This window comes from Balaenoptera physalus, assembly GCF_965194825.1.
Source record: "Balaenoptera physalus genome assembly, chromosome: X".
Taxonomy (NCBI): domain Eukaryota; kingdom Metazoa; phylum Chordata; class Mammalia; order Artiodactyla; family Balaenopteridae; genus Balaenoptera; species Balaenoptera physalus.
In genome coordinates, this window is record NC_138903.1 from 132233374 (window position 1) to 132261016 (window position 27643).

Here is a 27643-nt window from a genome sequence, read left to right on the forward strand (position 1 = left end):
ATGCTGGCAGCCCACATCCCAAGGCCCCATGGATGGGCCGGGCCAAGGCTACAGTCAGCCAGGCTGGAGGGAGTTGGTGTGGATCCTCGATGCCTGGTCAGTTCTCCCCAAGTGAGGGAGGGAGCAGAGAGCCTGCACGTGCAAAGTACGTTCATTCTCTGCTACTGTGTCTCTTGTGTTTTTCAGCCTGCCCCCAAGGGTGCTTCTGCAAAATATTTTTGTATATGTCCTTTCAGTTGTTTCTTTTCCTGTGCATCTTTATGTAAATGTATTTTTAAGGAAATGGAAACGTCCTACACATCTGGTTTTAAAAGCTGCCTTTCATTTAATGATATATGGAAACCAATATACCTGAAGGCTTGTTAAATATCGCATATATCATTATCATTTGTAATGGGCGCATATTATTTGCTTGAACAGTAGATCATAATATGTTTAAATACAACTATTGGGAATTTAGATTATTGCCAAATTTGCACCATCATATTCTACACTGAGATGACACCCTGTTGTATACTGTGTTCTACTTATGCACTTGAATCCTTAGGAGAGGTTACTGTGAGGGGAACTGTTGGATCAATGGGCTTGCCCTCTCTAAAGCTTTCGACACACACGGAGACTTGTCCTCCAAAAAGATGCCCTGACTGACCTGCCCGCCAACAGTGTTTGAGAGCCGCCCAGGAAATGCCCTCCTGAGTGGTCCACCCCCCCTCCTCCAAAGCTGCTCTTGTCTGCAGTGAGGGTTTTCTGATTGCCCACTGATTGGGCGGCTACTTTGCCCTGCTCTCTGAGAAGGGTCAGACGAGGGGAGTGGATGGTGGGTCTGAGAGGAGACCTGGCTCAAAGGAGTGGTGGCGCTATTGGGTAAGTCAGGAGCACGGCCCACGCCAGCCTCCAGCCCAGCGGCATAAGCAAAGGCGCAGGGATTGACTTGGCAGGGCCACCTTCCAGGGATGCTGAGGCATGTGGTCCGCTTGGAGCGCACTGTTGACATTGAGGTGTGAAAAGTGGCTGGGTCAGGGGACTGGGGAGTTTGCCCCCAGTCTTGGAGACAGTAGGGGACCAGCAGAAGCTGAGTGAGAAGCACGGGTTGATGTGGGCCAGGAGGGATCAGGGGCCGATGAGTGCTGCCAGAAGGAGGCACAGATGGAAACCGGTGGACCAAGGAGGAGGGCAGAAGTCACTGCAGCCTGAACCATGGCTGTTGGGGGGAGGGAAGGCAGGCGGTGAAGTGGAGGGAGAAGCCAGCTGTCCAGCTGGGACATAGATTCAAGTGTCATGGTGCATCCGTCTGGCTGGGACTCACTACCTTAAAGTCTCCTTGTCCTAAAGCGCTGCCTTCTTCTTCAGTCCCATGAGAAGACTCTACTTCCTGACTCAGATTTCTTGTTCCATGAAAAAAGACATTTGACTTCTGAGATGAAGCATCAGTCCTGGTCTTTGTCTGGCGAGGTGGGACAAGAAGCTGTAAAGCCACCCCTTGCTGTGGGCTCTTGGGTGCGTCCCTGCCCCTTTGGCTTGGGAGTCCCCAGTGGCCCCTCTGCCTCTGTCATTCTGCATGTTCATGCATCTGCCCTGATTTTGGAAGTAAGTGGTTTATTTGCTTCTGATCTGACAGAAAATTTCTAGGCAACGTGGCCAACAGGCTTGTTGAGGGGAAACTGATGAACCAAGGCCCAGAGGAGACGAGGGACTCCCCCAAGGCCACACAGTCAGTCAGCAGCACCAGGAGACGGAGGGACCAAGATCTCAGGCGGCCCGGTGGGGCCATTCCGGGGGCTGCTGGGATGGGACAGTTGGGCAGTGTGGTCCGAGGATCACCTACGGGGTGAGCTCTGCTCAACAGAACTCTGACGTGTCATCCTTGGTGCAGGGCTAGGCACGCGGGGCTCCCATTCGCAGTGATGAGGTGCCGTTCCTGGCACTCAGAGGGCTCGGGCCTGCTGGGCTGCTCATTCGGTGCAGTTTATGGGAAATCCAGCTCTTGCTGACGTGGCAAATTGGGTTTCCTCTTGGCCCCCTGCCCTGCCCGTTTTAGTGTGCCTATGACCTCCATGAAAACATGCCCGGGACTTGCCAGCTGGCAGCATGGCCCGGCTGCTCAGGGCCTGGCCCTGGAGGGGCCCAGAGGGTGGCAGGCCCCTAAGAGGGAGGTCGCTGTGCCTTAGGACTGTGTGGGCAGAGCCAGGGCCCCTGCTTCCTGTCACGCCCCCTCGCTTGAGCCTCCAGCCCCTCTCCTGAGGCCCAAGGGGCCAGCTGTGGCGGGTCAGTGCTTTGACTAGACCCGTGCTGGGCCAGTCCCATCCTGGAGAGCCGGCTTCCTCACCCCAGCGCCTCCTGGAGCTGGAAGGTGTCGGGGACCATGACGGCCCACCCTTCACGGGCCACAGAAGGGCAGCACCTGGCTCAAGGGCAGAGAGGAGACCACGGGGGAGGGCAGGGCGAAAAGACAGAGAGAGGAAGAGAAAGCAGAGCACAGGACGCTCCCTGCTTTCCCAACATCACCTGGTGCCCGAGGGCCACTAGGAGTTGGCAGTGGGGACCCAGGCTTTCCCCACCAGAGATGGACCCAACCCCCGAACCACATGGGGCTGACACCTCCGGGCCGTGCTTGTGCTGATTAAGGACCCCCGACGGTCCCCTCTCCCAACAAGGACAGGTTGACAGTCACTGCGATCTTTGCTGTGCTGGGTAGTGCTGGGCAGTTGCAAGAACATTGGTGCCTTCTGTCCTCACAGCAGTCCTGAAGGGTAGACTTCTTTTTCAACTCCCATTTTATAAATGAGGACACTGAGGAGGCTGGAGAGGTTAGATGACCCGTTCAAGGTCTGTCAGATGGCGACTAAGGAGTGAGAGAGATGGTCCCCCAAAGCGACCGTCCCCCAGCCTGTACCCTTCCTTCCCCCATCCCTCCTCCTGGGTCCACCAGTGTCGGCCACTGCTGCCACCCCTCCCCTACGCTCGCTGGGCGGGAGTCTGGCCATCAGAGGTCTCTCTCTAAGTGGGTTGGTGGTCTGCCTGTCTCAGCCATCTCTCCAACAGACAGCCCCTGGCAGGCCACGTCATGTTTCCCAGCGGCGGCCTCTGCCCAGACTCCACCCAAAGGACAGTCTGCACGGTCTCAGTTTGCCAAGGACCATACGGTGACCCACGAGCCATTATAAATGCATGAAGTGACAAGCCGTGTGCTTGCCTTTGCCCCCAGGAGCCCTGTTGAATCCACCGAGAAGGGACGTTCAGAGCAAACACCATGAGTATCTCAGCTCTCGGAGGAAGCAGCAAAGGTGAGGCCCGGGTGCCCTCTTGTCCTGGGCTTGGCACGCGGCTGCCTCCTTCCAGGCCTGCCCTGCGAGGCCACAGCGCTGCCTGGGCAGCAGAGTGACAGCAGTGTATTGGGAGGGCTGGAAAGGAGGCCTCGGGGCCCGGGGGCTGGGCTCCGCTTCTGACGCTGCCTGGCCTTGCCGCCACCAGGGAAGCCTCTCCCACCGGGCGAGGAGGAACGCAATAATGTCCTCAAGCAGATGAAGGTTCGGACCACGCTGAAGGGGGACAAGAGCTGGATCACCAAGCAGGATGAATCAGAGAGCCACACCCTGTAAGTCCAGGAGGCCAGGAGGCCAGGAGGGCCGGCAGCGACAGGCTGGGCGTGGGGTGGCGCTCCACGGGCCGCACTCAGCCTAAGTCAGGGGGTGAGAAAGGCCCGGCTGCCAGGGCGTGCGTGGGCACACGTGCCTCTGCAGTGTGGACACAGGCCGGGGAAGGAGAAGGTGAGACGGGAACGGCAGGCCGAGTTCCTGGGGTACACGTAGTGCCCGCCCTCTTTTGTGTCCCCTCTTTCCTCAGTGAGCTGCCCTCAGGCCGGAGTCGTGCCATATCTTTTTCTTCAGCTGGGGAGGTCCCGAAGGCCAGGTAAGTAGTGGCGCCCAGATGGCTGGTGGGTGGGCCCTGTACTGCAGCCTTTGGCGGACACTGAGTCATTTGAACTCCACAGGAAGGATGGCTTTTCCACTCTGCTCCTTCTTGGGAAAAGGAGTACAGGAGTCACTGGGTCCAGGTCCATGGCTCCAGCTGTCAACTGGGATCAAAACTGTCACTGAGCATAATAAAGTCTTAGCTCCAAAATGCTAAGTTTTGCCAGAGCATATGGGATTATAAAAGCAAATGCATATTCTGCATAATACACATTATCAGGCACATTTTTTTTTGTACATAAATGTTCACAGCAGCTTTATTTGTAATACCCAAAAGCTGAAAAAAAAAAAAACCCTCAAAACGTCCATCAACTTGTGAATGGATAAACATAACATTGTGGTATATTCATACTCAGCAATACAACAGAATTTCAATACATGAAGTCAATTAAAATATGAAACACCATGGGTGGAAAACTGCAAAATGAAAGCAGTCACAGACAAAAGCAACTTATACGATTCTATTCATATAAATTCTGGCTGGAAAAGGCAAAACTATAGTTCCAGAAAAATCTGTAATCACCTAAGTCTATGGATTAAAGGAGGACAGGTTTCAAAAATGCATGAGGAAACTTTTTTTTTTTTTTAGAAATTATATTACATTTTATTATATTATATTATCACAAATTACATTACAGGATGCTATATTACATACATATCTCACTAGGGCAATTCATTCACCTGTAACATTCGTTTTTTTTTTTTTTCACACACACACACACACACACACACACACACACACTGTATTTTATTTTTACAAGAGATAAATAGACTGACACCAAGCATTGTACATGGATGACCACAACAAAAGCAACAATGATTGCAATTACCAAACACGAAACACACTCATACTATGTCATAATATTGACATTCAGTCCAGTAATCCTCCACTGTAACAGGTCCTTTACTTTGCAGTGAAAATTGATTTGTATATTCTTTGCCTCTGAGTCCTTGTGGGATTTTTTCTTTTTTTTTAATTCAAACAGAAAGTCACAAAAATTATACTCATCCTCATCAGTTCACTCAGTCCCATGTAATTAATTTTTTTTCATCTTGATCTTTTGTTAGCACTTTTATGAGTTCATCAGTTTTTCATTAGAGTCCTGAAAATGCTTATTCATTCAGTTCAGCAGTACAGTCAGTTACCAGAAACCTGTACTTGTCAGAGTCTTTTCCATGAATTTCCTGAAGATGAAACCCTTTTATAGGAACATATTTGCAAAAGCATCAGAGTACACCCAGAACTGTCTGTAAATGACAAAAGACTTAAAAATGACCACGGTTAAAGATTTGATGAAAGTTCATAATAATGCAGTTGACAAGAAAATTAGTTATTTCTGAGATATACATTTTAAAGTAATAACTAGGATTATGACTTATAACATTATACCAGAACATATAAGATTTATCAGGCACATTTTTAAAAAGGCAATACTCACAGGTCTGGACAACTTCGGTTTTATGCAAATTCTGCAAGCTCTAAGACGTGCTTACTTGTCACTTTTTTGTTGTATCAGGACAGCGTCCCAAGTGCCAGGGGAGACTCACACACTTGCTCCAACTGTCTCCCAAGTTCAAGATGACCTATTTTGACAGCTGGCCGAGGGGAACCAGCTCTTCTCTCTATTTCAAGGACTTTTGCATAATGGCGTCCAGGGAGGCACTGAAGGGTGGGCACATCCTGCCCTTATGGGGAGGAGCTACTCCTGAGAAGTACGGGGTTTAGGGTTAGGGGGACCACTAAATTCAGGCTTGATCCTTGCTTCAAAGAGCCAGCAGTTGGCAGTTGAGTGCAGGGCCAGTGCCTTCCTGGGGTGGTGGTACAGGCAGTGGCAGCAGCTGGAAGGCAGGGGTCCAAGTTCACTGCTAGCCACAGGGGCTCCCTCCGGTAACTATGCCCTTGCCCGTAATCTCTCAATGGCTCAGCCCCTGTTACCTGCCAGGTCCTGTGTTGGGCACAGAGGACACAACCCTCTCCTCGGGGAAATGACATCCTAGCCGGGAACGTGGGCACGTCCTGAGTAGAGAGATGACCGTAAAGGAGAGAATTGCCGATTGTGATAAAAGCAGTTGGCCAGAGCCCGAGCACAGTTCAAAGATAATCTATTCGTTGGGGAGTATGTTTACTTTGGGGGTGCAGTTCTCAGCCTGGGCTTTGGTTTGGGAGTATATTTGGAAAACACGTGGGATAAGTGACCTTTCTTTCTCGGGTTCCACTCCAAGTGTTCCTGTAACTTGGTCACCTCCAGGAGGCGATGCCCTGTTAAGGACAGGTTCCATGGGGATGGAGAACACTGGGGCTCTGCACTGCCCCTCCCAGCTGCCTGTGAGGGGTCCCTTTAAGACCCTCTCACGCTGCTCCAGCCCCAAGCTCCTCTATTCCTGGACAGAAGAGCCATCTGCCGAGTCTTTGTCTCCTGCCTCTGATCCCAGAACTCACAGCCCTGCTTCCCCAGCACTCCCAGCTCTTGCCTGCCCACAGCCCTCACCCGAGTCCTCTGAGCCCCCTCCCAGGCGGAAGGTGCCCAGCACATGGAGTCTAATGTTTTCCAGGCACTGACCAAGCCCTGGCCGTGCCCTCCAGTCCCAAACTTGCATCAAGACTTGTGATGTGGGCATCGCACGGGCTGGGGGACGGAGGCTCAAGCAGAGCGGGAAGGAAAGGGCAGCTGGCTCCTGCCTGGGCTCTGCCCCTTGGGCCCTTGTGAGTCTTCCTGGAGGGGGCTGGGCAGAGTAGGGGGTCAGATCAGGTTAGGGGCTCTGCCTGACATCGCTTCAGCCCCAGACCTCTGAGCACAGAGCCTCCAGCCTGAGCTGGGTCAGCTCTGAGAGTGGAGGTGAGGAGGGCTGTCAGAACAGGGAGAAACCGGACTTTGGAGGGGACACCTCTGTATAAATGCCCAGCCGTGGAACATGCCTTCCTGGGCACCTGCTGTGGGCCAGGGCCCCGAAGAATCGGCCTGGGGTACCTTTCTCGGGGAGCGTGAGGGAGACAGGCAGAGCAGGACAGGCATCCCGGCTAGGGGTGCAGGCGTGGCTGGATTTCTTGGGAAGCAGCTGGCCACTGTTGCTCCGCTTGTTCTGCCTGCGCTGGGACACCCAGCAGCCAACCCACTCTGCCGTCATTGGGCAGCCTGGCTTCACATCATACCTTCTTCTCCCTTGGCAGGCCCCCGAGCACGAGGGCTCCCACTGGCTATATCATCCGGTAGGTGACCACAGGACCCTGCCCACCTCCCCATGCCCGCCCGCACCGCCCCCAGCTTCTCCCAGGGGGGCTCACGGCACTGCTTCTCCCGGGCTCTCTTTTAGGGGTGTGTTCACCAAGCCTGTAGACAGCTCGTCTCAGCCCCAGCAGCACTTCTCCAAGGCCAATGGAGCTCCAAAAAGGTGTGTTCGCAGGGTGCTGGCCAGTTGGCCCGTGGGAGGTGTGAGGGCCCAGGCCACGCTCAGGCCAGAGAGAGTCCTCTGCCTGTCACTGAGGGGGTGGTGGGTGGCAGGTCTCTTCCTGTGTAAGGCAAGGCCCTGGACCACTACCAGTGCCCTTGTCCTTGGGCCAGTCCTGACTGGCCCTGGTCACTGAGACAGAGGCACTGGGAGGAGGCTGGGCGGGAGCCCTGACTTGCTGATCAACTGCACTGAGCTGTGTGCTTTAGGCCACCTTCTTCCCAACAGGCTGCGCTGGCACCAGGCTGAACCTGGGCTTCATCAGAAAAGCAGGACCAAGGTGGCTGAGTCTATCGGTGGCAAGAGGGCTGCCCTGCGCAGATGTTCTGGGTATCTGGCAGGGCTGAGAGCAGAGAGGAAAGGGCACCAGCACCCCTTTGTCCACGTGCCCGCTGGGCCACGTAGGCAAATCTGGAAGCAAGAGGGGCCCTGCGGGTAGACTCACAGAAATTCCTTGCCTCTGCAGCGCTGCCGGTCTGGGGAAAGCAGCTCCTGCTGGGCCTCCCCGCCCCTCCTCCTCTGGCTACAGGATGACCACAGAGGATTACAAGAAGCTGTGAGTATGCAATCACAGACGCAACTTGGTTCCCTCCTCCAAGGACGAGCCCAAACACTGGGCCCGCTGAGGGCAGCTGGCTGCTTGCCTCTGAGCACAGCCAGGTCTGAGCACAGCCCAGGGGTGCTAGTCCTGTCGGCCTGACATCACTGCCAGTTGCCACTGTGGCCTGGAACCCACCAGAGGTTGACAAGCTCCAGAAAATTGGACAGTGTGCACATCGTACTTCCGATCTGAAGCAAAGCAGGGGCCGTAGGAAGCTTGTAGAAGGAGCTAGTGGGTCTGGAGAAAGTGTCATGGGTCATGGCCCTAGCTGTTTCCTGGGCTGGGCCGAGCTGGGCTGGCACCTGGTGAGCCCAAGCATGCTGCTGGCCCTGGCAGCCTATCACCTATGGGCACTTTGTGCCTAACTCTGGCCTGCTTCTTGGATATCAATCTTTGGGACTCCCTCTGGAGCTCCCCTTGTGGCCCCTGTGCAAGCCCCTCTCCTGTGTGCCCAGGCCCTGCGAATGCAGGGCCCCACACGTTTATATTGTTTGTCCCTTGTCAGCATCATCCAGTGACACAGAGCAGCTAGGAAATCTTTCTGGAGAAGGGGTGAGGCTTGAACTGGGTCCTGGGGTACAGTAAGGGTTGGAACCGGGACAGATAGCAGCCTGTGACAGGGAGCAGGGGCAGACGTAGAGGGAGGAGGGCCCATGACTGCCAACTTCTTCAACCCCCCCCTCCCCAGGGCACCCTACAACGTCAGGCGCAGCTCAGCGTCAGGGGCTGCTGAAGAGGAGGAGGTGCCCTTCTCTTCTGATGAGCAGAAACGGAGGTAACGGAGCCTGCTGGGCGTCCCATGGCCAGGGCGGGGCCCAGGTCTCTGGTGAGACAGGAATCGCGCACAGCGCGTGGAGCATCAGTGCTGGTCTGTTGGCTGGAGGGTCGCTGCCAGCACAGGCGGCACTCCTGGAATCCCAGAACTACCCGCTCAGTGCTGGGCCAGCCCAGGGGACCCTCTTATGAACCTTCTAAGAGGGCAGAACCTAGGTAATGAGGAATTTCTATAGTTTGTTAAAAAGGTTCCTGAGCAAGTTGGACCAAAATAGGCAGTGCATGGTGCCCTGGGAGAAGCCTCCTGTGTGTGCCTGGGGGCAGGGCCGGGTTCCAGAGGTGCCCATGCCCCTTGTCCCAAAGTGAGGGTTGGATGCTTGGGCAGCAGCTAGGCCCCGAGCTCAGCCTGCCCTCACTCCCAACATCTGCTGGCCCCTCCGTGACTTAGGAAACACACCAAAGCCCCCCACGCTGAAGGCCCAGCAGACAGGCAGTCCTAAGGGCAGAGTCAACAGTAGCAGGGGTCCCCAGGCCTCGGAGGTACCGGGGAAGGGCCGAGAGCTCCAGAGCCAGGCTGCCGGGCATTGACTGCCCGCTCTGCCGCCCTCTAGGTGTGGGGTCTCGGGCAGCTCCCTAAAGCTCCCCCTGCCTCCCGAGTAGCTGCCTGGCTAGGCTGGCAGAGCAAGCCCCTCCTCATGCCATCAGATGCCCCCTCCCTGTGCCACCCCAGGTCAGAGGCTGCCAGCAGTGTGGTGAGGAGGACAGCTCCCCGGGAGCACTCCTACGTCCTGTCGGCGGCCAAGAAGAGTGCCAGGTGAGTTGCACAGCAGCAGACCCGTCAGGGCCTGGTCTCAGGCCGGCTCAGCCTCCAAGCCGCTCCCTGCTCTGGACCAGTTCCTTTCCCCTCAGGGCTCTGGTCTTCCTCTGGCTGGTGACGGGTGGGTTGAGTGGGCCCTCCTAACCACACCTTCTGGGACTCTCAGATCTACTTTCTGGAAGCCTGAGAGGTCTGGCTGCTGCCATCAGGGTAGGCAAGGTGCTGGGAGTGATGTCACCTGTCTGTGGGTTCTGCCCAACTCGTCACCTTTCTGCCTTCTTCCAGCAGCCTTGCCCAGGAGACACAGGCCCCGTTCATCGCAAAGAGGTAAGTGTCGGCAAAGGGAAGGTCTTCCATTGGCAGGGGTGGAGTGTGGGGAGAGCAGGCGCAGGGTGGGGTGCGGTCACCGTCCCTGAGTAGAGGGAGTCGTGAGGGGCTGGTGGCTTCTGTTTGGAAGCCAAGGAAGCACGTGGGTGGCTGTGGTGGCACATAAGACCCTGGCAACCAATGCTGCATAAGCAGGAGCCTGGCTGAGAGAACCCGGCCCCCGACCCAAGATGGAGCTTTAGTGTTTCCACGGCCTCTGGGGTTTTGCAGCAAAAGTAGCTACTGGGCTACAGAGAAGTTGTTCCTTTGCCCTCTTGCCCACCCTACCAGGGGTGGGCTGGACAGTGCCTTGGTAGGACGGATCATTGGGCTGGAGTCCAGAGGCTTGTCATTGGGAGCCCCTGCCTGACCAGGCCCTTGGAAGTGACCGTGACACTGGAGATGGTCCCTAAAGGGTGAACAGGGTTCAATGGGCCATGATCAGGATATCAAGACACTCCAGCTGAATGAGGGAAGGGTGGCACCATTAGTTGACAGGACGTCTTCTGGGAAAGGGGAGTATTTGGGGAGGACAGGGAAGAAACTTCTGGCCAGTTGAGAGTTAGGGGTATTCTGTTGGGTAGAGAGGGAAGACATCCATGACGAGGTGAGGACTGGAGACCAAGGAGGACTCGGCATGCCAAGTGTTCCAGGCAGAGGGCCCAGCTGTGCGAAGGCACGGAGGGGGGAGGACCAAAAAGGCTGCCTAGAATACAGCCGGCAGAGGGTGGTGGCAGCGTGATGTCTGCATGAGGCTCCTGGGACTGCGATATCAAAGTACCACAAACCGGCGCTTTGTGGGAACTGGCACAAAGTCCAGGAACAGATTGTCTCCCGGTCCTGGAGGCTCCAAGTCTGAGACCGAGGTGTGGGCAGGCTTGGTTCCTTCTGGGAGCTGCGAGGGAGAAGCCATCTCGGGCCTCTCTCGGCATCTGCTCTTGCTGGCAGGCCTTGACTTGTAGACACATCACTCCTATCTCTGCCCCCATCATCACATGACCTTCTTTTCTCTGTGTGTCTGTGTCCAAATTTCCCTCTTATAAGGACAACAGTCATTGGATTTAGGGCTCACCCTACCCCGGTGTGACCTCATTGTAACTTGATGACAAATTGATTGCAAAGACTCTATTTCCAAATAAGATCACATTCCCAGGTTCCGGGAAGACATGAATTCTGGTGGGATGCTATTCAACCCAGTGTTCTGTCCTTATCCCAAGCTGGAGTTGCTAAGCCATAAACACCACTGAAAGAAAGCATGTCCTTCAGGGGCAGCAAGCTCCAGGGCAGCTTCGCAGGTCAAAGGTGCCCTGAGGACAGCGGTGCATCTGTTTCTCTTCTTGCCCAAAGGGTTGAGGTGGTGGATGAGGACGGGCCTTCCAAGAAAAGCCAGGACCCACCTGCTCTGGCACGATCCCCTCCCGGCTCGAGCAGGTAATCAATTGCTCATCTCTGCCCAGGGCTGGTGACTGCCAGGTCACCTCCCTACAGGACCTCAGGGTCAGTGTCCCTGTATGCCCAGTGACAGGATGGGGCACAGAAATCAGTAAGGGCCTCTCTGGCTGGATGTCCTGGGGTTGAAAGGAGCAAAACAGCCTGGTCTCCTGGGAGAGAGTGCTTCAGTCTTGTCTGTTTAGTGCTTATCTGTGTCAACTTAACCCTTCCACCACCGAGTCCAGTGGCAGCCACAACATCCCGAGGAAAAGTACCAATTGTGGGATGTGAGAGGGTCTGTGGCCAGGGCACTAGCCGTGCTATTCTTAGGTTTGTTCAAGGCTCTCCTGTAAGTTGGTCAAGTTCAACCTGCGAATGCTGTCCTCCGCCTCCTTCTTTGCCAGTGCGGACGGGGGCAGAGCCAAACTGTCTGGGGCGATTTGGATGGAGTGCACGCCTAGCCTGCCTAGCCCCGCTGGGACTCGGGAGCCCAGGTGGGTGCCAAGAACTGGCTCTGGCCTGTGAGGCCATCAGATGGGAGTGTCTGGCAGCGGGGTGACAGGGCAGGGACAGGCTGAGCGTGGGTGATCTCACTCCAGGTGGGGCTCTGATTTGCCCTGATTTCTGAGCCCCAGAGTGTCCGGGCAGATAATGGCTCTCTCTTGTCTGCAGGCAAAAGGCAATCAATACCTCCTTGTACTTTGAGCTGAATCATGCTAAGTCCTGCCGACAGTGCCACTGCCTCTGGGGCTGTTACAGGTCTTGGAATTGCCACTGCATGTCCTACACGCCCCTCCCCAACTCAAGCCCCACAACCATTTGTGTGTGACCTCGGTCCTTGGGGCCACCTCTTCTGTGCCAGGAGGGAGACAGGACACCCTAAGAACTTTTGAACATGTAGGAAAATTTGAGAGCTCTTCACGAGGTAGCATTGATGGGACATGGTGATTGATGGAATATGGGGGCTTAGTTTGCCAGAGCTGCTGTAACAAAGTACCACAAACTGGGTGACTCAAATAACCCAGTTATTGTCTCCCAGTTATGGAGGCTGCAAGTCCAAGCTCAAGGTGTTGGCAGGGTTTCTCCTAAGACCTCTCTCCTTGGCGTGTAGATGCCTGTCTTCTCCCTGCGTCTCTTCACAAGGTCTTGCACTGTGCGTCTGTGTCCTGACCTCCTCTTCTTATAAGGATGTTAGTCATATTAGATTAGGGGCTACCCTACTCAAGAACGACCTCATCTTAATTATATCTGCAATGACCTTATTGCAAATAAGCTCACGTTCTGAGGTACCGGGGATTAGGACTTAAATATATAAATTTTGGAGGGGACACAATTCAGCAAAAACAATGCACATCTCTGAATTCTCCTTAATTTCTCTTTTGAATAAAAAAAAAAGCAAGGTTGGTTTCAGATGCCTTCTGAAAGAACGTAGGAGGAGAAGTAGGTTGTGCTATATTATCATTTGAGAGGCATTTTAACATTTATTCCAGAAAATTCCTTTGGATGTTTACTACCCATCACCTGGCTGTTATAGCAAGATGGCTGTCTGTCTTGCTCAGGCTGCCGTAACGAAGTCCCCCAAACTGGTGGCTCAGACCATGGAAATGTATTGTCTCACAGTTCTGGAGGCTGGTTTATGGCAGAGTAGGAAAGGAGAACTTCACAGCGTGGTCCCCAGGCCCCTCCCCAAGCGTGTCCCTGCCCCATCCCCCTCGGCTTGGGTCTGAAGGTCAGCTTCTCAGCCAACTAGGAGGGGCGCCCCTGTCTAGGCACCAAACCCTTTAGGGACTTCAGAGAGGAACAGAAGGAGTGCCACACAAGGATGCCCCGTCTTCCTCTGGACTCCTGACTTGCCTGGGTGCCTCAAAGGCTCCTCAGCACCAAGTGTACAAATTTGAGCTCCTGTCTCCACCATCAGCCCCCTCCCCCCCGCCGTCCACTGCTCACCTGTGGCAATGGCCCTCCCTCCATGCACCATGGGGCTGGTTTCTTGGGTTCATCTCATTTCCCCACCTTCCAAACTGAGCTCACTCAGATACCTTCTCTCAGAGAAACTGGCCTGTGTGAGAGCCCCGGGCCTGGCTGCTGGCCCCATCACAGCGCCGCTCAAGCTTTCTTGGCTCTCTGCCTCACCTGATCAAGGTGGGGCCTGGAGGCTGGGCCCCAGCATGCTGCCTGGCAGAGGGGCTGGGGAGCAGTGAGTAAGAGCACAGCTTCTGGCACAAGGCAAAACCCTGGCATTGCCCTGTACTGGCTGTGTGACCTTGAGCAAGTCACTTTACCTCTCTGTGCCCCAGTGTCCTCATGTGTAAAAGAGGGAGCAGTGATACGTACCTACAGAGGCTGTCCCAAATCCTAAATGAGATAGTACACATAAAGCCTGGGTGCTGGTATGGTTGGGCGCTTCCTGATTTGCTGGGCCCTTCAACAAATGGAGAGACCAACGTCGGCACCTGCTGGTCTCAGAGGGAAATGCCGCTGTGGGCGCCTGAGAAGGAGCTACTGCCTCTGTGTGAATTTGCTGGGGCTTCCGTGACAAGGTAGCAGAAACTGGGTGGATTAAACAACAGAAAGTTGTCCTTCCACAGCTCTAGAGGCCAGAAGTTAAATGAAGGAAGGTGTCAGCAGGGCTGTGTGCTCCTCCGAAGGCTCTGGGGTAGAATCGGTTCCAGGCCTTTCTCTCAGCTTCTGGTAGTGCAGTCAGCCCTTGGCGCCTCTTAGCTTGTAGATGCAGCCCTCCAACCTCTGCTTCTATCATCACGTGGCTGTCTTCCCTCTGTGTGTCTGTGTTCAAATGTCCCCTCTCTGTAAGGACGCCACATTCACAGATACCTGGGTTAGGACTTCAGCATATCTTTTAGCGGGGACACAATGCAACCTGTAACAGGACCCCTGGATGAGGTGCCATTTGAGCTGGGCCTTTAAGAAGAAATCGCTCAGGAGCAAGGCGTTGAGGGACAGGCGCCAGCTGGGGTCCCTATTTCCTCTCTGACATAGCTAGAAACGCCAGGGAGAAGGTATGCTTTACTCGCCTGTGACGTCCCCAAGTGGGACGTGTCCTTGCTCCCTGGCACCATGTGCTTTATTTAGATGGGACAGAGTAGCGACAGCGGCCCGGGGCTTTCTGCTGTCTTCGTGGTTATCGTGGAGATAGGCGGAGATCAGAGCTACCTGCGTGCACCAGGTCCTCGCTGGTCTTTCATGTGCAGAGAGGCCCTGTCTCTGGCAGCGCTTCCATTTCCTCTGGTCATCTGCCGTGTCCAGGAGGGACACAGAGGCGCAGCCCACTGACCTGGCCCCCACGAGCTCCCAGTCTAGGTTGGAGCCAGATGCCACGGTCAACTCCAAGGTGACTGAGAGCAGCTGAGCCGTCTGGGCTCACACAAATCGGGGACTACTCGGGCTACTCAAGTCCCTGTCCCCCCCACCCCTCCTCCTCCTGGGACCCCGGAGTGTCCTTTCTAACGTGCCAGGCTGATCATCTCAAGACCCACCCCCCAATCCCCACTTCAAGCCCATCTTGTGGCTTCCCTTTGCCACACTCAATCTGGTCTCTGCTTTTAAGACCCCCGCCAGCTTCCACCTCCTCCCCTTATATGCCCCCAGTTGCCCGGGGCTGGCCTACTCCTCCATGGAGCTTTTCGGGTGCCTTTGGGGCTGGATTTGTGCACGGCCCATGCCACTCGGCCCTCATCCTGCCCCCTGCTGGGCTGGGGCTTCACCAAGGCAGACCTGGGGCTCACCCCCATCTGTAGCCCAGTGGCCAGGTGCAACGAAAGGAAAGAGTGAGTGGCTGTGATGTGGACCTGGGTAGGTGTGGTTTGGAGTGAAGGGGAACTCCAGAAAGCCAGGGAGTTCTAGATTCTCTCCAGCCCTAGCCATCACCACGGCCCGATCCTGCTGGGTGTCAGGACCTGCAGTGGGGGCAAAAAATACACTAGAACTGGAGGGCTGTGTGCAGTCACCCTCGGACCAGCCTCTGAGCGCAGGAACCCTCAAAGGGACCCTCTGAGGGCTGAGACTGTCTGATCCTCCCTGGTCTCGAGCTCACAGGCACCTTCTCTCCGACCTTCATCGCCTGAGTCTCCCACATGCCCCTTCCACTGGCTCTCACTCCAAATTTGGTCTGTAGGTTTCCTGGGCATCTTGTTCATCACCCGTTCCCATCAGCCCCTGAACTCACAAATAGCCACTTTGGATGCTACAGTGCGGCCACGGGCAGGGCGCACCTCTGCAAGTGATTAGCAGCACCGTCTGAAGGGGGCTGGGGTCGAGGATGGGAGACTGGTGAGGGGGTCCTTCAATCCCTTTCCTCTGGGACGTGAAGGTCAGTGGCCCAAGCTCAGCCCAAAGAGGAGACAAGAGAGAAAAAACAAGGGGGCAGGGGGAAGGCAGTGGGTCTGGGTGTCCCACCGCACTAGCCAGGAGGCTCCTGAGAGAGGACACCCTTGGATCCCCAGCACAGATGGAGAAGCGGAGGCCTTTCTTACCACCGACTCTCTGACTCTCTCCTTTGGTCGCAGTGCAAGAGGCGAGGAGACTGCCCGCCTGCGGATCACGACACCCGGGGCGGGACTCCGCCTGGTGGCCCCAGACCTGGAAGAAACGAGGTGCAGGGCCTGCTGCTGCCGGGGCTCCTTACACACGGTTCTAGAGTTGGGGGCAGCAGGGTCAGGGTGCAAGTGATGAGGCCTGGGGGCTGGTTGATGGGAGACACGAGCCACCTGGGTTCTCTGCCCCCATCCCATTTCACTCCACAACTCCTGGGGAGCGAGCACTTGGTCCATGGGAGGCCAGACCCGGCCCTGGGGACCCAGTGGCGACCACCCCCCGCTGAAGTTGCTTACTGTCTGCCTGGTGGGGGAGGCAGACGCAGACACGAGTGAGATGCTGAGCGTGTGCCAGGAGCCCCTGGAGGCGATGGTTCACCCTGCTGGGCCCTGTGGATGGGATCTGGCTTTGCAGAGCCCCGTGAAGCCACTGAAGCAGCTGTGGCGGGGGGAGGCACCAGGAACAGGGCGGGGTCACTAGGTCAGCCTTGACAGTTCAAGGGACAGGGGAGGGGGTCGGGGGGGGCACAACCAGCAGGGAGCACGGCAGGCCCAGCCCCTGCCCCGAGGTAGGGGGCAGACAGTCAGGTAACATGCAGGCAGGGTTTGAGGGGGCTGGGAGCTGGGCCCCAGGGAAGCTTGGGTGGGGGCAAAGGGGGATGTGAGCAGGGAGGGGCCGCTTCTCCCCGGAGGGGCTCTGACTGCTGCTCATTTAGCTACTCACCCAGCTCACAGCAGTGAAGCCGACAGACTGGGACCCCACCTTGTGAAGCCAGAGTCTGGGGAGGGAGGCCAGGGCACAAGCCCAGGCTAATCCTTGGGGCAGTGGGAGCCCCGATCTCTGGGGCCCTTGACTGTCTGCATTGGCTCCTCCCTCTCTACACCGTCGCCGCAGTCGGGCACTGAGTCCTATCCATTCTAGTTTAGAGATATCTCTGTCCCTAGTGCCTTTCCCCTGGGGCCAGGCCTCCTTCATCACTCGCTCCATCCCAGAATCTCCTCCATATTTCTACCTGGGTGCCATTTCTAAAGGCCAGCGGTGGTCCTATGCCAGTCCCTGGGGAAAAACCCTGCAATGCCCCCTCCCCTTTAGGCTCTGCAGCCTGAACTCTCTACCTTGCCTGGTGGGGCTCATCCACCCCCTCCCCAGGCTCCCCTCATACACCCTTCCTCCCTGGGCCCTCCCCCCCCCCCAGCCTCCCCCAGCCCCATTCGTCTGTGCAGGCTGTAGGCTCTGCCGGGGATGCCCCTTCCCATCTGCATTTTTCAGTCTCAGCTCAGATGTCTCCCCTTTGTAGCACCTCCTTTGCTTGTGTTTCTTTCTGAGGCAGCTTCTGTGAGGGGCTTTCTGCGCTGAGCTCACACAGCGCTGTGTTCATCCCTCCACCAGAGAGTCTTCCACACGGAGTCACAGTTGTCCACTCACAGATGGCTCTGCCCCAAGGACTCCAAGCTCCTGGAGCGCTCAAGGCCTGGCTGGCCCAGAACAGGACTGCAGGAGCATTTATTGTTGGAATGACTGAGAATCACCCAGTGTGACAACGTCTTTAATAAGGCAACACTGGAAGCTGCTTCATTGGTTTCCCTAAGGTGACCAGTCCCTGAGAAACAGGGGCAAAATGACCCTGAGAGATGCAGGAGGAAGCCAGGCTGTGTCTCAGGAAGGTCTGTGCTGTGTGCCCCATAAGGCTTCCACGGCCCATAAGGCCTCTGGAGCACCCCTCCCCAACTTTCCAACAGGAAAGTCAAGTTGGAGAAAAGGAAGAAAGAGGGAAAGCTAGAATTCACTAAGCCCTGCCCTGTCCCAAACAGCTTAACACGTGTCCCCATGCAGGATGTAGATGCAATCACTATGTCCATTTTACAGATGAGGAAACTGAGACCATGAATGCTTAAGTAACTTCCTCAAAGCCACACGGCCAAGAGCAGGCAGATCCATGACTCCCACCCCACTGCCTGACTCCCTCCCTGCGCTTTTTGCTCCATAAGTCACTACAGTAGTGGGAACTAAGGGGAGGGGGCAGGAAGGGGTGCTATAAATACTTAGTACTTTACAAATGACTATATGATGAGTTTATTTGTAGGCATGCAAATGCAAATTACCACGAGGCTTTTGAGGGTTTCTGGTTGAGCTTTGGGAGAGAGGTCAGGGCTCAAGAGATTTCCATGCTCTATGCAGAGGGATGAGAGCACAAATAATGGGGTTCAACGTCGATATTTACATGGGGTACAAAGTCAAGGGACTCGAGGAGAGAGGAGCCAGCAAACTGAGCACAGATAGTATCGTGGAGGTGGCAGCTGCCTGGTCATTCCCCTGAGGGCAGCTGGTGAGGGTGGTTCAGTTCTGGCCACGTTGAGGGTGAGGTGCCTGAGGGCCAGTCCCGGAAGCAGGGAGGGTACGGGTCAGAGCACAGAGGAGACCTGGGAACAGGCAGACGTCACTGGCTTAAGAATGACAGTTGATGCCATGGGAGCAGACGAGGTGACCAAGGTAGGTGGCAGAGCATGCAGGTGGAGAGGGATGCCAGGAACACCAACATTTAAGCCAGTGACACAGAGTCATGATGGACGGACAGGGGAGAGAAGGCGGGAGTGGCCCACTGGGTCAGTGGTCCTGAATGGTGAGAGTGATGGCAGTGTCTCTGCTGGGTTTGACACCGTGAGGCTCCCTGATGACCTCAGAGACAATGGAGGGAGGTTGGATCAGGAGTTAGGATCAGTCTTACACCATAGAAGATTATAGTCTGGAACTCTGAAGTCAGACTGCTTGGGTTCAAATCTCAGCTTCTCCCCTTGTTACTTGTGGAACTCGGGGCAAGTCACTCCAGGCTCTCTGTGCCTCAGTTTGCTCATCTGGAAAGTGGGCATGGATAAGAACAGTGACCGTGTTGTGGGGTTGATGTGGAGAGCTAATGCATTCAGAGTCATGAGAATGGGGTCTGACCCTCAGTCAACAGCAGCTGTTAGTAGATTTTGATAATTTGCCAATCCTGCAATATCAGGATTTGCGCTCTTTGGAGAAAGCTGGCATTTGGGGATGGGGTAACTGCCCCCACCTAAGTATGGTTGGCTGATGGGTAGTTAACTTATGTTTCTTTCCACCATAGGTCTTCCCCAGGCTCCAAAGACAACGAAGCCCCCAACCCCAGAGAGCCCAAGAGAGACTTGACTGGTGAAAGGGCCTTCAAGGGCCTTGATGCAGACTCTGAAAGGTAACTCAGTGCAGGGACACGGAGCCCATGTGGCCCCCCCATCCAAGGTCAGTGGATGGAGCTGGGACCAGGACTGCCCCATTCTTCACTGTGTCCCCAGTGTCGGGGGCAGTGCAGGTCCTCAATGAATATCTGCCGAAAGAATGAATGAAGGAATGCATGAGGCCTGGAGAAGGGCAGGCCCCTGCCAAGATTCCTCAGGGAGCCAGCTGCAGAGGAGGACAAAACTCTAGGCCAGCAAGGCCGCCAAGCTGGAGGTTTCGGGAAGTCAGTGACCAAAGGATTCATGGACCCCAGCAGAGCATCTAACAGGGCCTTCCAGGGTGGCCTGTAGACGAAGGGAGACGTGGAGGGGGTGTAGGGATAGGAGGCAGAACGATAGCAGGGGATGCTGAGTCCAGAGGGGCTGGTTGTGCCCCAGCCATCCCGCAACCATCCCACTGACCTGTCCTTCAAGCCAGACCAGGGGAGCCTGGGTATGGTGAGCAGTCGCTCACAGTTGGGCACTTCCTGAACAGGAAGTAATGGATAAGAGCCCACAGCCTTGTCTACCTGCCATTGTCTTCTTAGTGCACAGCCCTAGACCCTGTGGAGCCCCAGCACTGGAATGGGGGAAGGGGACCCAGGATTGTTCCGGGAGCCTTGTCTCTGCCCTGGGCTGTGTTGGTTTATTAGTGGCCCCAGATGCCTTGTCTCTTGTTCCATTGGTCATTGGCCCCCCATTGTGCCACCTTGCTCTGTTTCTTGGCTCCACCTTGCTCCCAGCCCATCAAGTTTGGAAAAAAGGCAGAAATATTGTTGATATCAGCTTGGCTTCAGTTGGAGCAGTGCAGGGTGGCAGCTGAAGGCCTGGGCTTCTGGTCCTTGAGACCCACTCTCAGGACATATGAGTTAAATTAAATCAAAACCCAATCAGTCAGCAAATGTTTCTCTTCCCATAACAGATCAAGTGCACAGTCAAGTGACGGCAACGTAGGATCCGGACCCACGGGCTCCACACCTGAAGGCTTGGCTGGAGCAGACATCAGCTCTGGGAGAGGAGGGTGAGCTACCTGGGGGAGGCCCGTGGCCCCAAGTTGTTGATTCTCTCCTGTTCCTGGTCAAGTCGCCACAGCTGCTTGGGCTGCTGGGGGCGGGGCACTGGTCATTTCCCATAGTCCCGTCTACTGCTTCTCCCATCTCCAGCACTCCCGCCGCCGCCACATCCTTTGTCCCCGGACTTCCCACTTCTGAGATTTACCTCTGCTTCAATCTTGCTCCTTCTCCTACCCTCTTCCACTGGCTCTCAGGCTCCTCCCAAGTAGGCATAAGGGCGGGCCTGGGCGGGTAGGATGAACATGTGGAGAAGGAGGGAATGATGGATGAATCGCTGCCTTCCTGCTTCTTGGCTGAGCTGTGAGGGCAAGCTGGAAGGAGGTCCTTCATCCCTTCCAGAAGCCCCAAAGCCTCCTCCACCTTCCTCCTCTGGCCAGCTCTGCTCTCAAGTTCAGTGAGCGGAAAAGCAGTGGCCCCAGTGAGACAAAGTAGGAGACAAGCGTGTCTAGCTGGGCTCTGACTTCTTGGACCTGGGTGGAGTCAGGGGCCATTTTCTCAGGTGATTTGGGGAGTGGCAAGGTCCCACTTGTCCCCAAGTGGTTCCAAACCAAGCATGACTCATCCTTGGGGACAAAGGTTAGGTGTACAGATGTTGGCAAAGATAGTTCAGCTCCAAGCTGTTCTAGAGCCCTTATGGTTCAGAACAGATGGCCAGAGAGGAATGGTGAAGCCGGTGTCTACAGAGAGCCACCAAGGCACGCTGCCAGCCGGCACCCCTGCCCTACAGTAGTCTGGCCAAGGAGGGAATCTCCGCTTTCCCAACTGGCCCTCTCAGCTGCCTCTACTTGCCCAAGCCCACCGGGAGCCCCTTGCCCTGACTAACTTTACTAGTTTGCAACTGATGCCTGGACCGCCAAGGCCTGACTTCCAAATCAGTAGCACAAGCCAACATGGGAAGAGGATGACAGGCCCCAGCGTCTGCCCACTGTGCCTCAGCCAGTGCCAGGAAACGCCACGGGTCCGGGGCCTCGGTTCTCTGAGCTCCTGCTAGTGGGGAGGACTGTGCAAGAGCCCGACACCCGCAGCCTGCATCACGGTGCTGGCCAGCACGGTCCTGCAGGTTGACTCCATTCTCTGGTCCAACATGACTGGGCTTGGTTCTTGACTGCTTCGTCTTCGAATATTCATCCAGAACATCCTTCTTGCCTATGACCCCCTTGCGAAATGAAGTCTTTGCTTTCTGCTTTCAGTTTCCTTAAAATGAAGCCAAAGCTCATATTAAGTTGCAAAATTATCTGAATATCTTCTAGACTTTTATGACTTTTAACAGTCTTTTACATTGTCTCTTCTATAGACAATGATTTTTAAGAGACTTGCTTTTATGGTCTTTGCAAAGAAAAGGTTGTTTGTCATGAAAAAAACACCCACTCTCCTTTTCCATTCATTTTTTTTTTAATTATTTATTTTTGGCTGTGTTGGGTCTTCGTTTCTGTGTGAGGGCTCTCTAGTTGCGGCGAGCAGGGGCCACTCTTCATCGCGGTGCGCGGGCCTCTCACTATCGCAGCCTCTCTTGTTGCGGAGCACAGGCTCCAGACGCGCAGGCTCAGTAGTTGTGGCTCACGGGTCCAGTTGCTCTGCGGCATGTGGGATCTTCACAGACCAGGGCTCGAACCCCTGTCCCCTGCATTGGCAGGCGGATTCTCAACCACTGCGCCACCAGGGAAGCCCTTCCATTCATTTTTATGAGTTTACTTAATAATTGAATTCAGTGATTATGGTTGCAAGTACAACTGGCGTAAGTGGGTGAGGAAACAAACATGAGGAACTCTTAGCATGCTACTCAAGTGGAGGGTAACTGCTCGGCATGCTGTGAGTCACAGAGAGACATAGAACTCAGCCTATACCTGGGAAGGCTGCATAAGACAGCACCCACTGAATCTGTATCAAGTTGATGGGCACAGACGGACTGCAAAGGGTTGCTGCTTCTACAAATGGCCACAGGGCCCAGTAATAATCACAGGAGAACTTTAGCACATGTTGGGGCCCAGGCATTTTTCTAAGTACTTGGCATCTATTGACTCATTTACTCTTCTCAGAAAATGTATGAGGCATACACAGTTGTCACCCCATTTCACTGATGATCCAACTGAGGCCCAAAGAGGTCAGTTGATGTGCCCAAGGTCACACAGCCAGAAGCTTAATAAAGCTGTGATTTGAAACAGAGTCATGTGCCCCCCCAGGGAGTGTGCCCTTCACCACGAGGCCACGCTGTCCTGGTGTCAGTCAGCTGTAGGATGTGAGTGAGTACTGTGCTCCAAGCATCCATCTGAGGAACTCCTTAGTGCCCATCATCTGTTGGGAACAGAAGCCACCCTCTCGGGGGGAGCAGACATAAAGACGCAAAGTCCTGAACCAAGCCCGGGCTTGGCCTCCTTCCACAGGCTGTCCTCACCTGCTGTCTTTACCCCTCTCCTGGATGATCAGGAGGTGCCCAGTGCCAACTCACAGCCTCATAAGCCTGGACCAGCAGCCACCAGGTAAGGGTGGGGCAACTGCCCAATGACCAATCCCATTGCCAGACGGCCTTATGGTTCATCCTCACGTCCAGCACCCCAGGGTCCCCCTTGAACCTCTCAGCTCCATGCCTTCTTCACATCAGGTGATCACTGCAGGACAGAGAAGGCTGGGAAGTGAACCCACCCACCGGGGGCAGTGCAGGAGTGGGTACAGGTGATAAGTCAGGGGACCCAGACAACTCAGCACCTACCCATAGGGACCCAAGCTGAGGTGGCAGAGAAGAGGGCATTGAGAAGTGTAGCTTGGGAAGAGACCCTGCTAGGAGAAGTCAGTGGGAAGAATCCCAGGGACAGCCAGCCAGCAGTAGAGGGCTCAGTCCCAGGGAGCATGTGGAGGTGGCTAGGGAGGTGCAAAGGTGCAATGGGAAGAGGTTGTGCATTCCCACGCTGCAGGCTTCTGCCCTGTTTCATCTACCAACCCACCAGTGGGAAGTGGCCATTTTGCTGTGGGTGTGTGCAACATTTAGTAAGGAACGATCGTTCTAGATTCCCACAGAGCCCTGGGAGGTGTAGGTCATGCAAGGATGCTGGAACCCCAAACTAGGGGGACACTTCCCCAGGAATTCCAAGCTGGTCACGGCCAGATGTAGGTCCTCCTTTCCTGTGAGAATGCAGCTGGGAAGGGGAAGACCTGGGCCCCAGGTCTCCTTTGGTCTGAGGCTTCAGAAGGTCTGTGTGTTTCCTCCTTCAGCTCTGGTGCCACTTCTGCCTCTGCTGTCCTGGCTAACAGGAAGAGCAACAGCCCAGCACACCTGGAGGACATGGAGACGGACCCAAAGGGGTAAGTCATCAGCCAACAGTGCTGAGCTTGTGCGGTGGAGAGAGGCGACTCAAGTGTACATTAGCCTTTGGCTGGGAAGGTGAGGCCAGTGAGCTGGCCCAAGGGACGTGGCGAGGGCTGAAGCCCCAGCTGGAAACCTCTGGCCTCCTCTAGGAAGTCCTCCATAGTCAGGAAGTCACCCACTCTGTCAGTCAGCAACCACTTGGAAGGCACCTGCTCTGTGCTGGAGACTGGAGTACACAGACAAATCGGACAGGGCTAATGGGGGGTAAAACCTGGTCCAGACTGGAACAGGGGAAGGGGGCCCCAGGACAGCCTCATGGGAGAGGTGACTTTTGAGCTGAATCTTGAAAGGTGAATAGGAGTCCTCCAAGCAAAGGGTACAGGATGTACAAAGGACTCCAAATAACCTGGTGTTTACTGGCGTGGCACATGAGGTTTGTCAAGGTAGGCAGGGGCTGATTGGCCTTTTGTATCAGATATCGTTAATAATCACAACAGCTACTTCACTTTGGGGCACCTACTGTGTGCACAGCCCTGTACTCAGTGTCTCATATGGCCCTCCCCACAATCATGTGAGCTTTGTGCCTAACTATAATGAATAACAAAGGACTGGAAGTCAGGTCTCTGTGACTCCTGGGAAGAACAGTGCTTTGAAAGAAATAGCCGGGGTGCTAAGATAGAGAGTAATGGTGGTGAGGAGGGTACTACTTAGATGAGTGGAGGAACGAACAACTCTGGGAAAGCAAGGAGTAAAGACCTGCAGATAGGGAAACACAAACTTAAAACCCTGCTTTGGGAACACGCTTAGCAGGTTCCAAAGCATAAAGTGGCCTACCCGGTGAGGGGGACCATAGATGGAACCGTGCCATGAGAGGGAGATTGGATCTTCTTTCAAGTTTTAAGCCAGAGAGGAACACGGTCTGATTTAGGTGTTTAAAAAGTGAGTGAATTTTTGCAATTTCACACCACATTACAGCTACTTTTTTACATTTGTCACCCCTACATAAACTGATGCTGGGGGTGGGGTGGGTAACGGATCTCTAAGGTATGAGGCCCTATTATGTGACTTTTTTGTTTCAAATTGCCCTGACAATTAACAGAGTGAAAACAAAAACTGACACCTATAGTGCACTCTGCCAGGTGCTTTACTCTTGCCAGCAACCCTGTGAAATGGATAAGATGGGGAAACTGAGGCATAGAAAGGTTACCTGACTTGTCAAGGGATTCCAAATGGCAGAGCTGAGTCGCAACTGAAGAGGCTCTAAGAAAAACCCCAGGAAAAACTTTGAAAAGCTAGTTTATGAACTCTGTTCTTTGCAGCCTATTCTCAAGACCCAGAACCACTAACTGTCAGATGGTTAATGTGTACAGCATGCCATCTGCACAATCACATGTCTTTGCAGCCTATTCTCAAGACCCAGAACCAGTAACTGTCAGATGGTTAATGTGTACAGCATGCCATCTGCACAATCACATGTAATATTCCCCAAACCCGGGGAAGGATCTGGCTTCTTATTATGCAATTTGACAGTGGAGGAAACGGAGGGCGCCTATGAAGAGCAAAGCTAGAAATAGAGCTCAGATCTGGTAACTGTAGAGCCCAGGCTTACAACTAATTTTCTCTGATTAAAAGTTTGCAAAATCAAAACAAACTTTCTTGATCAGTGTTTCACAACTCTGGCTGCACTTGATAATCACCTGAGAAGTGGTTTTTTTTTTTTTTTTTAAAGTATCCTGTGACCCACGCGGAGAGATTTAGATTCAATTGTTCTAGGGTAGTGGTTCTGAAACAGGGGCATCTCCCCCACCTCCAACCCCCCAAGAGTCACTTGGCAATGTCTGAAGACACTGTTGATTGCCACAACTGGGAAGAGGGTACTACTGGCAAATGGTGGAGACCAGGGATGCTGCCCAACGTCCTACAGTGCAGAGGACAGCTCCCACCACAGTTATCGAGTCCAAAATGTCAATAATGGTGAGGCTGACAAACTCTGTCCTAGAGCTGTCACGATGTCATGGGAGGCCAGGAGATTCTACAATGGGAAGAAAAAAAGGCGGACGGAGTCCCCACCTGCTCTGCAGGGAACTGCGCAGCCGGCACAGAACGTGTATGCCTGCGCACGCGCGCCGGCACAGAAGTGTGCGCCGGCGCACGTGCGCCGGCACGCACGTGTACGCCTGTGCACGCGCGCCGGCACAGAACGTATGCGCCTGCGCACACGCACCGGCACGCAACGTGTGTGCCTGCACGTGCGTGCCCCGGGAGGGTGTGCCTTTGCGTTCGGCGAGTGTGCGCCTGCGCGCACCGCCATTTTCTGCAGTCCCGAGCTTGTGTCCGGTGCCTATCGGGAAGCGCGACCGTCCACACAGCGAAATGGCTACCGTGGGCGTGAGCGGCCTCGGCGGCGCTTCTCCCGCGGTCGTGCCCGCGCCTGCCGCTAGATGGCGCGCGAGGATCACAATTGGGCCGGGCTGCCCTTCCCCCGTGGCCTGGAGGACATGGGTGGTTCCACCGTCCTCGGGGCTGAAGCAGCGCCCCCGACCACGTGTGCACCCTCGCCGCAGTGCCGTCGGAGGCGGGAGAGAGGAAGGGAGCTGGGTGCCCGCAAGGAGCCAAAGGGGCTGTTTGGCGGGGAGCCCTGGTGTCGGCGGTGTCTGGGCACTGGGCGCTGGTCTTCAGAGCTGGCTGGGGCCGGGAGCTGTGGACTCGCGGGGAGGGCGGCTCGACCCTCCAACCACGAGGGCCCTCGGGCGGAGATGCCTGCTCTGGGCGCTGGGGCTCCGTGGGGAAGGGGCTTGTTCCTAAGCGGTGGGGGAAGGAGGGGAGTGGGGTGGGCAGGGGCCTCCTGCAGAGCGGTGGAGCTGTCCCAAACTTGAGGAAGTCTACCCTACTCTAACTTGGTTTGCTTCATCACAATACAGGTACAGGAAGAGGTGGTATAGTATAGTGAGCACGGACTCCTGTGCCTGGGCTCAAACCTAAGCTCTGTCAGTTACTTGCTATGCGGTTTTGGGTATCGTACTCATCTGTGTGCTTCAGTTTCCTTACTTGTAGAATAGTGGCCGTAATAGATCCTACCATGCAGGGTTGTTGTGAGGGTTAAATGCGTTTGCATGTAGGACATTTCCTGGCACAGAGTACTACGTAAATGTTGGATTCTCCTTTTATAAGAAGTTACAGCCAAATAAACCAGTCCCAGAGGACTATCTTTTTCTACCAGAACTATTTAAGGACACTCAGAAAGGTGGCCTCTGGTCCCCTTTACCAGCCGTATTGGCCTGACTTCATTTAATAAGATCGATAAGCTCACCTTCTCCCCACTAAATTTGTGTTATTAGACTTTACATCTAAAGCATATGCTGTTTTCCTCTGTGTTGCAAGTCTGGGCTTTTCAGGTTTATGTTCTCTCTGCATTAGGAACAGGTGAACTTTAACCACACTTGTTCACCGCGGACAACTGCTGTCAACCATTGGAGGAGTGTAATGGAGGTAGCACAAGAGTCGAAGGGGCTGTTTTCTTCCACGTAGAGAGTGTGATTGTGTCCAGAATTGTCAGTAGCTGTATTAGGCTTCTGGATCTTTGATCTGGTTACAGCCAGAAGTATTACCTTCCCTATCTCTAAACACTTGACTTCCAGGCAATTCATTAGGGGCCTGGAAGACCTCTGGGTTGTTGCATTGCTCAGCAAGACTTCCTGTGACTGTTTTACTAAGATTTCCTTTTTATGGGTTCAGTGGGTTATACCGCCTATGATTGTAGTGACTCTGCTCTGAGGCCCAGGGTGAAGGAGCCTTATTCATCCGCTTGGCCCTGTGTCACAGTGGACATCCAAATTGCTCTTTGCTGAGAATCCTGGCTTTATTCACAAACTTGGTGAGGATAACTTCTATTACCGTAATTCTATAGGGGATAGGGGTTTGTACAGGACTCCGATTAAGTCCATGGTAAAGCTAGCTCAGGGCTTCCAGAGTCGGGAGACAAACTCTTTAGGCCTTCTTGGTTTGCCTTTAGCTCAAGCCTGTATGTCACAGGCAGAGGTGGGGCGGGTGTGTCAGGGCATTCTGCTGGCACTATCTG

General features: G+C 54.7%; 1 protein-coding gene and 1 long non-coding RNA gene across 3 annotated transcripts in view; one reads left to right on the forward strand and one right to left on the reverse strand.

The window, feature by feature from the left end:
• ZNF185 (zinc finger protein 185 with LIM domain) overlaps nucleotides 1–27643 on the forward strand; it is a 58505-nt gene that overhangs the window by 9588 nt on the left and 21274 nt on the right. Inside the window, exons 2-16 of one of the 2 annotated variants that reach the window (XM_082444883.1) lie at nucleotides 3206–3284; nucleotides 3472–3595; nucleotides 3844–3909; nucleotides 7141–7179; nucleotides 7284–7361; nucleotides 7885–7974; nucleotides 8708–8794; nucleotides 9524–9607; nucleotides 9896–9937; nucleotides 11243–11407; nucleotides 15931–16017; nucleotides 19065–19169; nucleotides 20114–20212; nucleotides 22646–22741; nucleotides 23472–23561. In XM_082444883.1, the coding sequence (XP_082301009.1) occupies nucleotides 3251–3284; nucleotides 3472–3595; nucleotides 3844–3909; nucleotides 7141–7179; nucleotides 7284–7361; nucleotides 7885–7974; nucleotides 8708–8794; nucleotides 9524–9607; nucleotides 9896–9937; nucleotides 11243–11407; nucleotides 15931–16017; nucleotides 19065–19169; nucleotides 20114–20212; nucleotides 22646–22741; nucleotides 23472–23561 (1286 nt within the window). In that variant the 5' untranslated portion in view covers nucleotides 3206–3250. The remainder of the gene's footprint in view (nucleotides 1–3205; nucleotides 3285–3471; nucleotides 3596–3843; nucleotides 3910–7140; nucleotides 7180–7283; nucleotides 7362–7884; nucleotides 7975–8707; nucleotides 8795–9523; nucleotides 9608–9895; nucleotides 9938–11242; nucleotides 11408–15930; nucleotides 16018–19064; nucleotides 19170–20113; nucleotides 20213–22645; nucleotides 22742–23471; nucleotides 23562–27643) is intronic. The other variant, XM_082444882.1, reaches the window with a different exon arrangement.
• Nucleotides 4695–7131, reverse strand: LOC309651830. Its single transcript, XR_014258430.1, has 2 exons — nucleotides 5713–7131; nucleotides 4695–5585 (listed from the first exon to the last, which is right to left on the reverse strand). It is a non-coding gene; the product is annotated as an uncharacterized lncRNA (long non-coding RNA).